Below are 15,060 nucleotides of genomic sequence, written 5' to 3' on the forward strand. Positions count from 1 at the left end.
ACGAAGTAGCATGTGAACAAGCAATTCATCACCAGTGCACGTATAACTTCACGAACAATCAACTAATATCGCGATATGGTAATCTCGATGTTGCAAATACATCGATGATGGAGTTTTAATGTTGCACCACACCCAATCACCGCACCGCGCAATCCTTCCGCTCCGTCCGCCTACACCATCTCTCGCACGCATTGTCCACCACATTTATAATTACCCTCGACGTCACGACACCTCCAACGTCACAACCACCGTCATCCCCGTCGTCATCTTCTCTAGATGCCTAATCCAGTAACTCACAAGTCCACCATGGAACACGGTGCCAACTTTTCTCTGCATTGCCCCCGGCGCCGAACGTGCGCGTCCAATGCCTCGCTGCCAACTTTCGCCAGCACTGCTTTCGGCACGTCATTGCTCGATTGGGGTGTGCGGATCCGTGCGTTTTACTGCTTCCGGGTAAATTGGGTAAGGCAGGGGTTTGCATTGGGGATGGGAAGGGAGCGAGCTAGCACGGATGCAGAGGGATGCGCGAGTGTAGGATCAGGGGTGGGTAACGGTGCGAATTGTTGTGGGGTGGGAATGTGGGTTGGTGATCGTAGGATGCGGATAGGCGGGTAGAGTCGTGTTTTCGTTGGTGGCGGTTGGGTTGTCCGAGTGGAAACCTACGAGAAAATTGGGGACGGGCGCCTCACTACCACGACGTTTTGGTAAGATGATATTCCAGGTGCAAGTGTGAGTGGATGCTTTCTTGGATGTTGTGGTTTGGCGATGGCGGGACGCTCTTCTATTCCTCGACTCGCATCTCCATCTTTCGCTGATCTGTGTACCCGTCAGCAAACTCCAAGAACAGCTCGCCTTGTTACGCACTCACCTTTCTCTATAAGTCATTTCTCATCCCGTTCACTTTGACCCATCTTTCTTATCACCAGACCTCCACCCCGTCAACTCCAAAAGATCCTTCATGATCTTCGGTCTCGGAGCAGCCGGACTTTCCCGTACCTCTGCTAATCGCTCAGCAACGTCTTTGCCCTTCTCAGGCCGTTTCTTCCTTCTGGTGAAGAAGGATTCGGATTTCAAGACCACTGGTGGGGGCGGTATTGGTGTTGCTGCCGAAGTAACAACAGCAACCGCAGAAACATTGCTTCCAGACCGTGAAAGCTGTACGTGACCCGGTACGATCGGATCAAAAGTAGGAAAAGGTTCCACATCCTCTTCCGCTGGTGTTTCTACAGCCACCCCCGAAACTCTTCGTTGTCGCCGTCCGTTCCTACTCCTCCCTCTCTCCTCTTCTTCGCTGAACTTCGCCTCCGCAGACGACGGCCTCGACTTCCTTCTCCGTATCTCGATCTCCCTAACATGGGAGCCAGGATGGACGGTAGCGTACGTGGCCTCCTCGATGGTAGCATGCGGGAGGTCGGACAAGGAGGAGAGAGACGACATGGTGGAGTAGACCGATTCATCTGGTGGGCTAAATTCATCGTTATCTGCACCCTGGGCGGTGTGGTTGGGTGGTTGCTGGGTTCCCGAGGCCGTCGATGTTGAGGGTGCGCCATTAGGCGTGTCGTGCCGGGTGTGGTGGTGGGAAGAGGGATCCTGCAGACTGACTCTTGCGTACTCTCGTAGAACAGAGTCTTCGTCTGATTGCAGCTCCAAGAGGAGCTCACGGCGCGAAAGACGCGGTCGAAGCGAAGACGCGTTGCCTCGTTCAAGATGATGTCCTAGCAAAGACTGCGAGGGCGATGGAGCGGCAGAGCGACGCATACGTCTTCCCCTTTCCTGGACTGATTGTTCATCATCTTGTCGAGCGATTTCGTATCGTTTGACTGGATTATCAGCACCATTACGACCCCTTCGCTCATGCATGCTCCTTCGTCCAGATGAGGTAATTGGTGATTGCGGCGGCGTCAAGTAGGCCTCATTATGACGCTCTACAAACCCGCTTCGCCTCTCTCTACGACCCACATCATCGATTGTCCTCGTACTGTCACCCCGATCTACACCCCCAGCCAAACGAGTCGTCTCCGAAAGCCACGACTCTTCGGCTTCAAACCTCTTTTCATGCGCCAGCAACAACGCATATTTCATCAGCGACGCTGCGCGCCGTGGATCCGCATTCGTCAGCGAGACCGACACGTCGCGCGTATCTACGCGAAGCTTTGAAGCCCCCGTAGCTGTCTTCTTGGACTGGCTCACGGCTTTGCCATTCAGCGAGGCAAGAGAGCTTCTCCGGCTGGGGATCTGAGGGGCTTTCAAGAAACCCGAAGACAGTGTCTTCTTGAGTCTGTGCTCAGATTCCGGCACGTCGACTTGAAGCCTCTCCCCTTCGATGCGTTGGCGGTCACGGCGAGCCTGTCTATAAGCCTCTTCTATCTCCTTGTCGTTGACCACCCCCTCTGGGTACTCCTCATTCGATGAATCGTGACGAGTGACAACCCTACTTCCGGGGATGAACCCGCAGGCAAGCCACTCGTCCTTCTCCCCAAGCTTCTCATCGACTTGTAGTACTGCTTTCAGCTCTTGAAGGCAAAACCACAACACTTCTTCGTCGTCCGCGTTGTTGGACTCCTGTTTGTCTTTGTCAAACCATACTGGAAGACGGACGTCTTTGTCTACGGTCACCCATGCCGCTGTTAGCCCACTGGTGTGGATAGCCATTTCAGCGGCATCGAATGACCGCGGTTTTTGTCCCACTTTATCCGTGTGAGGATATTTGCTCGAGGCAGTGGCTTTGCTCTCGTACAATGAGATGAAGCTTGATGCGACGTTGCGCTGGAAATGGGCTTCGATGCTGGACTTGTTGAGGGCATCGTAGTTGAAGTCTCGTGATGAGCGTATTGCGTGTCGGCTTGGTCGTTCGACGAAGATGTGGAGATGCGAGGGGAGGGAGTGGCGCTTCTTGAGTAGGGCGGCTGGGTAGGATCGTGGGTGGTCGAATGTTCTATTCATTGTTAGTTTTCATCTAATGTGCAATACAAATTTGCTCTAGATAAACGGATGGCTATAACATCTCCAGTTTGGAAGATCGAATTTTGCTATTTTAAATATTGCGAACACCTCCGCGGTGCTCCATGTCTTCGACGTAGACCCAAAAAAATGCTATGTCTTCCGCAAAACTAAATTTGATGACTTACATAGACATGGTTGATGTTCGGTAATGTGGCGATGCTATGACATTCACTCGGGTTAATGCAGGAGGTTGGAATAGTGGCCTTCGAGAAGCGACGTTGCAGATTTGCCTGCATTGCACACCATCGTCGTGTTTGGTAGCGAGATGCGCTCTGTCTGGTTTGATTCTGAAAGAGTGGCCATACACGACACTGTGACGTGGGATTATGGGGCTCGAAGGGGGGCGACCTCGGAACATCACTTGCGACACAACGGAATGGACATCGTGATATTCGGAGCGGGAAATATTTCGATTTCACACAAATTAGCAAGGTGTAGTAATGAGAACTACGTTAGGATATAGCAGTCATAGTCAAGGGTAGTAGGTTTACATCGACAGCTGTGAGAGATGAGCACTAGAATCGCTACGTCAGTACCTGATCGAGCCCTTCAGTAGTTCAACTTACATGCACTCTTCTTCCTGGCTTGCTGACTCTCCCGTCTCCGAGTCTACAGTGTTGTCATTCGTCCACTCCAGTGCTTGTCGGTACTCATCTGCTCTGAGCTGCTGCATCCTCATGTTTTCGGTGATGGGGGAGTGCAAGGTGGTGTTCATCTCGTACGAAGCCCAGTCAATATTGCTGACCTTCTTCGAAGAGTTGACGCTAAGCCCAGCAGGGTACGAGTTGAAACCACCGCCGCTACTCACCCAAACTCGAAGTAATGCGGAGCAAAAGATCTCCGCGATCTCTACTTGTTCCCGCCGGTCGATGAGATAGACAATATACTGGTGCATTTTGAAGTGTTGTTCAAACATGCCGATGTTGTGGAGGTGGGTGGATATGTCCTCGACTAGGTTCATTATGTAGTTGGATGACTTCCGTTGGCGGTGCTCTTTCAGACGATTTTCCGAGTTTTCAGAATATCCACACTCCCCAAGAGGATATCGAAGGGGTGTATCGCGTAGTGATGCTGGCGTCTCCTGCCAACGTTTCTGGGTACCTTGACAGAAAAGTTCGAGGGTACCGACACGCTTCTTTGATCGACTGGAATGCGTCGTGTAGAGATACTTGCGGTGGCCTTTGGCAGAGTCTTGCTGGTTAATCAGCGGTCTTCCCGGGGAGACGTTGTCTATCTGCCAGAGCTGCTCGGAAGCTTTGCCTTCTGCCAGATTATCGGCTATGTAGTCGGCTATCCAATTGCAGATGATAAGCATTTGATTAGGAGTAGGCGGAATACCATTCAGGTCTGCGAATTGGTGTATGTATATGGACGGCTGCTTTGCTGCATTCTTGCAGATGAGGTCGTATTCTCGCTTCAATTCAGAATCAGTCCGCATGCGGCGCACCAAGTCGCCGTCGACTGCCGCTAGCAGTATAGGCGGTTCTGAAGCGAGTATTCGTGCGCATTCTCGTATATACTTCACACGATCTGTTGCACTAATGGTAGTGCCATTTTTGTACTTAGGTATCTCTTCGTTGAGTACCTCAGAGATGACGGGCTCGTAGTGTTTCGAAAGGAGAAGATGCGCTTGCCTTGCTCGCCGATTATCGAGTGACTCTGTTGTTGGCCCCATTCCGCCTTGCTCCTGAGGGGCGTTGTCGTAGGTATAGTTTTTGTTTCTTGTGGTCACCATCGATGGGAAGTTTGATGTGATTCGTTGGGCAGGAAAGCGTGTGCGAAATAAGGAGCGATATAAAGATTGGCGCGCGTTGAGCATCTGTCGTGAGAAATAGTTAAGGATCGGGTATGCACCAAGAGTGGCATGCTGGTCGCTGAGTTTTGCTGTTTTACATGTTTCACGTCTGGAGATTGAAGTTGACATAGCTCCAAGTGCACCTTCCATGCCTCGTGCCAATACCGAAGGACGGCATTTCCGACCTGCAGAGTTGACGATGCTTTGGAAGGGGCGAAGTTGCATGTTGAAGCTGGAAACACTGTCGGAGATGAAGTTAGTCGTACACGAACCGAACCCATAGTTACCACTAGAGTATTTCTATGTCAATCCTGGATATCATGTTGCCGGATTCGTGTCTAAGCTCTGAATCCGCTTTGTGTTGTGTTCATGGTCTTGTTTCGCAGTACATTCCATGTCTCAACATATCAAGGCTGTAGCGTGACTGTAGCTGTGCCGTGACGAGAGATTCACAGTACGTTCGTTGTGATTTCGACATTCTCGACTGCTAGATGGTTTATAAGTCTGGTCGTGAGGGCGGTGCCGTGAAGGTATCGGGTTCCTGATGCACGTCAAATGAGGCTTTTGGGGTCGCCGACAGCCATGTAGACTAGGAATTCGATTGAAGCGCATCCGATCACGATCCGGGAATGAGTGGTCCAGCGTGTGTGATGGAAGGGCAGCAGGCAGGGGAAGTTGAGATGCCGTGTTAGTGTGGCGTTAGGGGTGTGGCTGGTGTAGCGCGTTTGAGTCAATGCCCCTCCAAAGTTATTGATAGAGCCCCTCCCGCAGCACACGAGCTCCGCAACCACGACACTTTCCTGGTAAGTAACGAACTCGACGCGTCTTCTTTCTGCTGTAAAGTCACGTGTATATTCTGCACGACGCATCTTTGACAACACGTGTACTGACGTCGCGCAGACATGGCGGAACCTACAGCTCCCGCCCCACCGGCCGCCGAGGAGGAGAAGGGCCCTTCGAAGCGTGCGCTCGAGAAGGCTGCGAAGAAAGCCGCAGCAAAGGCCAAGAAGGCCGAGCATGCCCTCCGACCCAAAGAGCAGGCAAAACCTACCACAAAGAGCGAGCCGACGAGCATCTTCTCTGAGGGCTGGCTGAAGCGCATCTACGAAGAGAAGCCCGTGTCAGAAGTCAGAACCCGATTCCCTCCCGAACCAAACGGCTTCCTCCACATCGGTCACGCCAAGGCCATCGCCGTCGACTTTGGCTTCGCAAAGCATCACAATGGCAAGTGCTACCTGCGATACGACGACACCAACCCGGAGAAGGAGGACGAGATCTACTTCACTGCCATCCTGGATATCGTCAAGTGGCTAGGCTTCGAGCCGTGGAAGATTACATACAGCAGCGACAACTTTGACAAGCTGTACGAACTTGCAGAGCAGCTCATCCAAAAGGACGGCGCCTATGTGTGCCACTGCTCACGTAAGTCCGCATAGCTATCGTCATATGCGCAGTACTAAATCTGGCGCAGGCGAAGAGATCAACAACCAGCGCGGAGGACCCGACAACAGAGGCAAACGCTATGGCTGCGCACACCGCACGCGGCCGATCGAAGAGTCCCTCACGGAGTTCCGGGCGATGCGCGATGGCAAATACCAGGCTGGAGAGGCTTTCTTGCGCATGAAGCAGAAGTTGACGGACCCGGATGAGGGCAACCCGCAGATGTGGGATCTGCCCGCCTACCGCGTTGTCAAAGAGAACCACCACCACCGAACTGGCGACAAGTGGAGAATCTACCCTACCTACGACTTCACCCACTGCATTTGCGATGCTCTCGAGGGAATCAGCCATTCGTTGTGTACAGTCGAGTTCCGCCAGTCGCGTATTTCCTACGACTGGCTACTGGAGCAATTGGACATGAAAGTACCCAAGTCGGAGGAAAAGGGACCAATGCAGCGAGAGTAAGTGACGGTTCCCACCTAGACTCACCCATGCTAATCTCCCGTAGGTTCGGACGTCTAAGCGTTGGCGGCACGATCCTCTCGAAGCGACGCATCCTCCAGCTCGTGGAAGGTACAACCGTCGAGAAGAAGAACGCGGACGGCACAGTCGAGACAAAGAAGATACCTGGCGTAGTACGAGGATGGGACGACCCCCGACTCTTCACCATGGTGGCTCTGCGCCGTCGCGGCATTCCAGCCAAGGCCATGCTCAACTTCGTCGACGAGCTCGGTGTTACAGATGCGCTTTCGGAAATCGAGCCTCCACGTTTTGAAGCTTCAATTCGCAAACACCTCGAGCGAACCGTGCCGCGCCAGATGATGGTGCTCGATCCTATCAAAGTAGTCATCGAAGACTTTGCGACTGAGGACGAACAAGAGATAACAGTACCCTACGATCCCAAGGGCACCATACCCGGCGAGCGCAAGGTGAAGATTGGGAGCGCCGTTTACATAGATCGCAGCGACTTCAGAGAAGAGGACAGCGCCGACTACTTCCGTCTGGCGCCAAACAAAGCCGTGGGTCTATACAATGTCCCATTCGCAATCCGTGCGACATCTTTCTCCAAGGACGAGAACGGCAACGTGTCTGAGATCAAGGCTGTCAAGGTACCGGGTACGGAGAAGCCGAAAGCCTACGTTCAATGGGTGGACGTGGCGACAGCCGTTCCCGTCACAGCACGTCTGTACAACTCGCTCTTCAAGACCGAGTCACCCAACACACTGGACTGGAAGACGGGCGGCTGGGCTGACGATCTCAACCCCAACTCCGAAATCATCCATGACAAGGCTGTCATCGAGCGGGGCATCAAGGACCTCATCAGCGAGACTTCACTTGATCTGAGTGGATCGTCGGATGCTCTTGTGCGCTTCCAGGCACTGCGCACTGCTTATTTCTGTGTCGATATCGATTCTACGGAGGACAAGATTGTACTCAACCAGATTGTTAGTCTGAGAGAGGACAAGGGCAAATAAATGTGGAAACGGTCTCGGGTAGGCTGTTGGCGTTGAAGGTGTGGCATTCAACTCGGGGTTGTAGAGGCGTTGTGTATAGAGTAGAGATATCCCCGAATGCAGCAGCCATCATTCCCGAGGCGCTGTAGGGCTGCATGAATAATTTGCCCACGCGTGTCGCTACCAGAATACGAGTTTTGGCCCCCCGCGTTTCCTTTTCAGTCGCCTCAAACATCGGCGGAAAGCCCGAGGCTTATCGCGTACGAGGCGCACGTCTTATGTTGCTGTTGTCCAATGGCACGGTGCCTCGCATGTCGACCCCGCTGCCGTAATCAGCATAGGTCTTATATAAGCCAACCAAGATGACTTCCCATACACTCGATACCACTTACGCGAGCTGATCCCCGGGCATAGGTTGCTGCTTCGGCCGATGGGGTGGCTTATGGTTGCACATAACGAGGTGTGGTAGTTGGAGGCCGAAGTATCACATTGGATATACAGGAGATATCTCAAACGCCCAGCCACATTCCCTTATTTTCGGCGCAAGCCATCATTTGGTGACCGCGTAGCTCTAATTCTGAAGTACGGATACCCCTCCCATCAGATCCACCGACAGGGCTCACGAAAATCATGGAGCGCGAGTACGAATTCTTTGTAACGACGGATAAGCCATATAACCCAGCTGGTGCGGAACGATGCATGATCCGGCGGCTGGTGATGCGCAATCACTTCGATATGAAGATGGCTGGACCGCGGATCAACCCGTCTCAGCACTCTTCGATCAGCACGGCCATGGCGAAGAAGAAGCTAAAGAACCGATTTCGGGTATCCGAACCTCGAATCAAGAAAGAGAAGGCCAATAGCAGAGAGAGGGAAGACGCACGGAGAGCGAGAGAGAAGGGCGCAGCAAGGCCGAAAGATCTGAGAGGTAGGTCGGGAGCAACAACATTTGCGAAAGCTGGGGAAGATGGCAAACACAAGAGAAAACCCCCGGCTGAAACACTGGCAGCAAGGTTAGTGCTGAAGTGCGGCCTGGATAATGATCGGATAGATCCTTTCAAGGCTTCACCCATACCTGGAACTCCAGAGCTGGGTGCGCTATTCCAATTGTGTACGTAGAGTCGATGCACGTTGTCCAACTACGAGGGCGGATTCTGAAGCCAAGGGGCCCATTAGCTGACACCAAAGACAGATAAGAGTGCACCCAAGAGCAATGCAGTCGCCATCGATGCCCAGCACACGTGGAAGTCACTCATCTTGAGTGATGCCGGCTTGCTGCACGCAACTCTGGCAAGCTGGGCACTATACGGCATGCTGGCCAATGAACTCGCTGACTTGAGAGTGTGCAAACTCAAGCACAAGAATGAAGCGATCAAGGCCGTCAACTACAAACTTGCGATGTCTGGAGGATACTTATCTGATGAGGTGGTCGGCACTGTATTGACTTTGGCAAATCTCGAGGTACAAGCACTTCTTCTCGTAAAATGACCCATGCTAACTGTTCCAGAATCTTCTTGGAGACTACGAAGCGGCTCGACTTCACATGACAGCATTGGAACGTATGGTGAAAGTGCGAGGTGGGCTGTTTGCCTTTGGACACAACGATGGCTTGCTGCGTGGCATCATATGGTAAGCTCAATGCCACCTGTGGCGTAATTTCATCGCTGAACCACCTGACAGGATGGACTTTCACTCTGCAGCAGTCTCTCGCGCGCATCCATCTTTCCCGCAAATCAGTCTGGACCCGGATACGCCTCCTTTGCCGGACGAGCTCAAAGAAGAAGCGGCCCAAACGTCGCCCACGTCACTGCTCCACCTTACTTGCGGCGCGGTCGACTGCTTCAACATTTTTTATCGAATCCATCGTCTCGCTCTAGTAGTGTCTTCGCACTGGATTGGTCGTGTGGAGCGCCTCACTCTCAGCAATCTCCTCTACGAAACACAGTTCACGACCCTTTCAGTACCTGATTACTCACACAACTTCTTGCACTTTGACCAGAGTATGCATGACGAACAAAGCGACTGCTACGATTATCTCAAGGCTAGAGCAGATGCAGCGAGTGTGGTTGAGGCCCTACTTGCAGCAGCCCTCATCTTCGTGTACGCGGTACTTCGTGCTCTGCCACTGAACACGAAGATCTTCACCATCCTTCTTATCCGGCTACGTACGGCTTTAGATCGACCGAATGCACCGATGCTGGAAGTATGGAGACGAGAGAAGAATTTGAATATGTTGCTTTGGATTCTGGTTGTTGCGAGTTGTGTTGCGACAGGCGAAGAGCGCATGTGGTGGATCGCGCAGCTATCAGAACTGTGTGGGAAGAGGCAGATTAGGAGTAGACAGCATCTTGAGCATGAAATGCGGCATGTCGCATGGACGGATACGTTTTTCGAAGATCGGATGGATGCTATCTGGGCAGAGGTGATGCGGCTGCGAGGGCTGGCGCTTTGCAGAGGGTTGCTGGCGGGGGTTCCCGCGACCACCAAGGAGTCTTCATTGTTTGATAGATGATGTAGAATAAAGAGAGTGAAGCCTTTCACGGTAAAAACAGAACGTTTCGAGATTGAGGAGTTGAGCAGACGGACCAATCACGGCGGACGCTAATCCGCTTTCATTCCGTGTTCGTGAATGTTCCGCCACGTGCATCGGGCAAAGTAGCGCCGACGGCGGCGGGCGCGAAGGCAAAGGGTCTCAATAATCTTCGAGGACTGACGTTCGTCTGGACACGACAACCACAACCATGGCCCCGCTTGTCGACAACCCCCAGATCAAGCAGGCCAGCCTGCACAACCCGCTGCCGCTGCAGCTGCACACGTACATCTGGCCCTTTTTGATAGTGTGGCCCGCCTTCTCCGCCATATACTTTTCGCCGCAGCGCTACGAGCAGTACATCCAGTCGTCGGAATGGACCTTTGTCTGGGTCGCCAGCATCACCACCTTCCAGTCGCTCTTCTGGCTGATGACGCACTGGAACGTCAACCTCAAGAGCGCCTTCACCACCACCTCGGCCAGCGACGTGCGCTCGGCATCGCTTATCAAAGTGCAGCCCGTCAAGAACGCGGGTGCCGCTGAGATTGTCCCATTGGTGCGCGACAATGTGGGCGGAAAGTCGAACCTTTCCTTCCTCTTCCAGAAGCGCCGTTTCCTCTACGACGCCGAGAAAGGCTCCTTCGCCCCGCTGTCCTACCCGCTCGACATCGAACCCAAGCCCCAGCTCAAGACGTTCCAGCAGACGCAGGGCCTCACCTCGCCCGCCGAGATTGAGCGCCTCACCCAGCACTATGGCGACAACGCGTTCGACATCCCCGTCCCAACCTTCACCGAGCTGTTCAAGGAACACGCCGTCGCGCCCTTCTTCGTCTTCCAGATCTTCTGCGTTGGACTGTGGATGCTGGACGAATACTGGTACTACTCGCTGTTCACGCTGTTCATGCTGGTCGCTTTCGAGAGCACCGTCGTGTGGCAGAGGCAGAGGACCCTGAACGAGTTCCGCGGCATGAGCATCAAGCCCTACGAGATTCTGGTGTACAGGCAGAAGAAGTGGCAGGAGATCATGAGCGACAAGCTGCTACCCGGCGATGTCGTCAGCGCAGGCCGGACCAAGGAAGACTCTGGTGTGGCATGCGACATGCTCCTACTCGAGGGCTCCGCGATTGTAAACGAGGCTATGCTTTCCGGAGAGAGCACACCGGTGCTCAAGGAATCCGTACAATTGCGACCTGGCGATGCGCGCATCGAGCCTGAGGGTCTGGACAAGAACTCGTTCCTCTGGGGCGGCACCAAAGTGCTCCAGGTCTCGCACGGTAGCGACGCTGAGGAGGATGGCGGCAACGTCACTAGGCTTTCGTCTGGAGTCCCGCCACCACCGGACAAGGGCGCTGTTGCTGTTGTTATCAAGACTGGTTTCGAGACCAACCAGGGCAGCCTCGTCAGGACCATGATCTTCGCTACCGAGCGCGTCTCAGCCAACAACGTCGAAGCCCTCTTCTTCATTCTCTTCCTTACCGTCTTCGCCGTCGCTGCCTCGTGGTACGTCTGGCAGGAGGGTGTCAGACTCGACCGCCAGCGTAACAAGCTGCTCCTCGACTGCGTCCTCATCGTTACCAGCGTCGTCCCTCCCGAGCTTCCCATGGAGCTCAGCTTGGCTGTCAACACCTCCCTCGCTGCTCTGAGCAAGTACGCCATCTTCTGTACCGAGCCCTTCCGCATTCCCTTCGCTGGGCAGGTCGACGTTGCCTGCTTCGATAAGACCGGCACTCTGACTGGTGAAGACTTGGTCGTGGACGGCATTGCTGGGCTATCATTGGGACAAGATGGAGCTACAGTTGCCGCAGACGGCGCGCACACCGATCTCGCAAAGGTTACAGACGTCGCTACGGAGACAACGCTGGTGCTCGCCGCCGCTCACGCCTTGGTCAAACTTGACGATGGTGAGACTGTTGGAGAGCCTATGGAAAAGGCAACCCTCCAGTCTCTCGGCTGGAAACTCGGAGCGAAGGACACACTTCAAGCCACCATGACTACCCCCAAATCCCAAGCCGAACTCGTACACATCCGTCGCCGCTTCCAATTCTCGTCCGCTCTCAAACGCCAGAGCTCCGTCGCTACCGTCATCGTCAACAACACCAAGACTGGCCGCAAGGTCAAGAGCACAATCGCTGCAGTCAAGGGCGCGCCCGAGACTATTCGCAAGATGTTGGTCAACACCCCGCCGAACTACGAAGAGACTTTCAAGCACTTCACCCGTAATGGTGGCCGTGTCCTCGCTCTTGCATACAAGTTCATCTCCGAAGAGGGCGAGTGGGGCCAGAACCGCATCAACGACCTCAAGCGTGAGCAAGTCGAGTCTGACTTGCACTTTGCTGGTTTCCTCGTCCTCCAGTGCCCTCTCAAGCCTGACGCTGTCGAGGCTGTCCGTTCCCTCAACGAGTCCAGCCATCGTGTTGTCATGATTACTGGTGACAACCCGTTGACCGCTGTCCATGTCGCCAAGCAGGTCGAGATCGTCGACCGCGATTGCTACATCCTTGATGCACCTGAGAATGACGACTCCGGCGAGAAACTTGTCTGGCGCAGCGTTGACAAGGTGAGCATTCCTGTCGACCCTACAAAGCCTCTGGACGCCGAGATCTTGAAGTCTAAGGACATCTGTCTTACTGGATACGCCCTTTCGAAATTCGCTGGCCAGCCTGGATGGAAGCAAATTCTGCGATACACCTGGGTCTACGCTCGTGTCTCGCCAAAGCAGAAGGAGGAAATCCTTCTCGGTCTCAAGGACTGCGGTTACACTACACTCATGGCTGGTGACGGCACCAACGATGTTGGTGCGCTGAAGCAGGCTCACATTGGTGTCGCTCTTCTCAACGGTACTCGCGAGGATCTTGACAAGATTGGCGAGCACTTCCGCAACACTCAGATGAAGAACGTCTACGAGAAGCAGTGCAACCTCATGACACGATTCAACCAGCCCCAGCCGCCCGTTCCGATCATGATCGCGCATCTCTACCCACCTGGTCCCACCAACCCTCACTACGAGAAGGCTATGGAGAACCAAGCGAAGAGGAAGGGTCTACTTCCCGGAGCCAACGGCGTTGCTAACGGATCGGCATCTACTGGTACCCTTGTTCAACAGCAACCTGGTCAAGTTCAGCCTCCTCAGGCCGCCGCCAACTTCGCTCAGCAAATGCAAGAGAAGATGATGGCACAAGAGATGGAAGAGTTGGCCGGTGAGCCTCCGACCATCAAGCTTGGTGATGCCTCCGTCGCTGCGCCCTTCACCTCTAAGCTCGCCAATGTCGTTGCCATTCCCAACATTATCCGCCAAGGCCGTTGCACACTCGTCGCTACAATCCAGATGTACAAGATTCTTGCTCTCAACTGCTTGATCTCCGCCTACAGTCTGTCAGTCCTCTACCTGGATGGTATCAAGTTCGGCGACGGCCAGGTCACCATCTCCGGTATGATGATGAGTGTTTGCTTCCTGTCCATCTCGCGCGCAAAGACCGTCGAGACGCTATCGAAAGAACGTCCCCAGCACAACATCTTCAACACATACATCATCGGCTCCGTACTCGGACAGTTCGCTATCCACATCATCACCCTCATCTACGTCAGTCAATACGTCCAGCGCGTTGAGCCCAAGGACCCCAACCCAGATCTAGAGAAGGACTTTGAGCCATCTCTGCTCAACTCCGCAATCTACCTCCTGCAACTCATCCAACAAATCTCCACCTTTGCCATTAACTACCAAGGCCGACCTTTCCGCGAGTCCATCCGCGAAAACAAGGGCATGTACTGGGGTCTCGTCTCCGTCTCCGGTGTCGCCTTCTCCTGCGCCACCGAGTTCATCCCCGAACTCAACGAGAAGCTCAAGCTCGTCCCCTTCACCACCGACTTCAAGATCATGATTACAAGCATCATGGCATTCGACTTCGTTGCCTGCTACATCATTGAGAAGGGTCTGAAGTTCTTCTTCTCGGATAACAAGCCAAAGGATATTGCCGAGCGAAGACCGGATCAGTTGCAACAGGAGGAGAAGAGGAAAGCAAGGGCTGAGATTGAGGCCCAGAGGAAGAAGAATGAGGAGGCGGAGATGAAGGCTGCTGCTGCCGGGTTGGTCAAGCGGTAGATGGAGGAATAGTGGGATATAGAGGTGCATATAGTATTTTGGTGGTAGACTAATTTTGGTACGAAGAATTGATCATTTCTCTGCTCAGTCGCCGTTGTGGTTGATGTGTTGTGCTGCAACGGGTGTTTACGGACCGGCTTGCGACGGGGCATGCGACGAGCTCCGATGCGTTCACATCAGTCCATCCTGGCGCAATTCTGAATCGCTATCCACACAAGCTCACGTGCTCGCAGTCCCTGGATGCGTATATAAACCTTCTTGCCAGGCTTCCAAGCCTTCCTGTTCATATCTTTCTCCAGGTGTTCTTTCTCAAAACTATGGGGCAGCTACTGATGGGTGCTTCCCTACTTCTTTTTTTCAAAACGCTCACCGGCATTAAGCCATGTCTACGCCTCTGCACCTTTCCTCGCCACATTCTCCAAAACCCGAGAAGACGGTGCAATGAGACTCCCGCTCTCTGAGCTTTGCACAAATCGAAAGATGGGGTCCTACATCGCATGACTGGTGGCTTCGGAACAGCTGCCCAAAAGCCAAAAACGCATACGCAACCACACATGTTTGCGTTTCTGGAGCAAGCTTGCGAAGGAATAAAATCTTCAACGAAAACGGAGATGTCTCCCTTTCTCAAGCGCGACTCTAGCAGCAAGCCCCAAGAAAGGCCGTGGAAGCAAGCGATGTTCGCGGCACCGGCTTTGCGCTTCACTCTAAATTTCTGCGATGACGAGACTATGGTGTGCGT

The 15,060-nt window shown here is 53.7% G+C and overlaps 5 protein-coding genes across 5 annotated transcripts; 3 read left to right on the forward strand and 2 right to left on the reverse strand.

Annotated features, from left to right (window-relative positions):
• Nucleotides 1-897: 897 nt before the first annotated feature.
• Nucleotides 898-3,136, reverse strand: J4E92_006105 (uncharacterized protein; the record flags this gene model as incomplete). The annotated part of the gene is made up of 2 exons (XM_051497479.1): nucleotides 898-2,935; nucleotides 3,129-3,136. 2 exons carry the CDS (start codon nucleotides 3,134-3,136, stop codon nucleotides 898-900), a joined length of 2,046 nt encoding a protein of 681 aa, XP_051352126.1.
• Nucleotides 3,137-3,565: 429 nt separating this feature from the next.
• J4E92_006106 (uncharacterized protein) lies at nucleotides 3,566-4,738 on the reverse strand (the record flags this gene model as incomplete). Its single annotated transcript, XM_051497480.1, has 1 exon — nucleotides 3,566-4,738. The coding sequence occupies one exon, from the start codon at nucleotides 4,736-4,738 to the stop codon at nucleotides 3,566-3,568; it is 1,173 nt and encodes a 390-aa protein (XP_051352127.1).
• A 740-nt stretch (nucleotides 4,739-5,478) lies between these two features.
• On the forward strand, nucleotides 5,479-7,713 carry J4E92_006107 (uncharacterized protein; the record flags this gene model as incomplete). Its single annotated transcript, XM_051497481.1, has 4 exons — nucleotides 5,479-5,485; nucleotides 5,699-6,220; nucleotides 6,270-6,699; nucleotides 6,747-7,713. The coding sequence occupies 4 exons, from the start codon at nucleotides 5,479-5,481 to the stop codon at nucleotides 7,711-7,713; spliced, it is 1,926 nt and encodes a 641-aa protein (XP_051352128.1).
• A 720-nt stretch (nucleotides 7,714-8,433) lies between these two features.
• J4E92_006108 (uncharacterized protein) lies at nucleotides 8,434-9,660 on the forward strand (the record flags this gene model as incomplete). The annotated part of the gene is made up of 5 exons (XM_051497482.1): nucleotides 8,434-8,620; nucleotides 8,885-9,153; nucleotides 9,200-9,321; nucleotides 9,373-9,486; nucleotides 9,654-9,660. 5 exons carry the CDS (start codon nucleotides 8,434-8,436, stop codon nucleotides 9,658-9,660), a joined length of 699 nt encoding a protein of 232 aa, XP_051352129.1.
• A 773-nt stretch (nucleotides 9,661-10,433) lies between these two features.
• J4E92_006109 (uncharacterized protein) lies at nucleotides 10,434-14,321 on the forward strand (the record flags this gene model as incomplete). Its single annotated transcript, XM_051497483.1, has 1 exon — nucleotides 10,434-14,321. The coding sequence occupies one exon, from the start codon at nucleotides 10,434-10,436 to the stop codon at nucleotides 14,319-14,321; it is 3,888 nt and encodes a 1,295-aa protein (XP_051352130.1).
• Between the last annotated feature and the right edge of the window lie 739 nt (nucleotides 14,322-15,060).

Source organism: Alternaria infectoria (genome assembly GCF_024043175.1).
Source record: "Alternaria infectoria strain BMP 0036 chromosome Unknown scaffold_9, whole genome shotgun sequence".
Taxonomy (NCBI): Eukaryota; Fungi; Ascomycota; class Dothideomycetes; order Pleosporales; family Pleosporaceae; genus Alternaria; species Alternaria infectoria.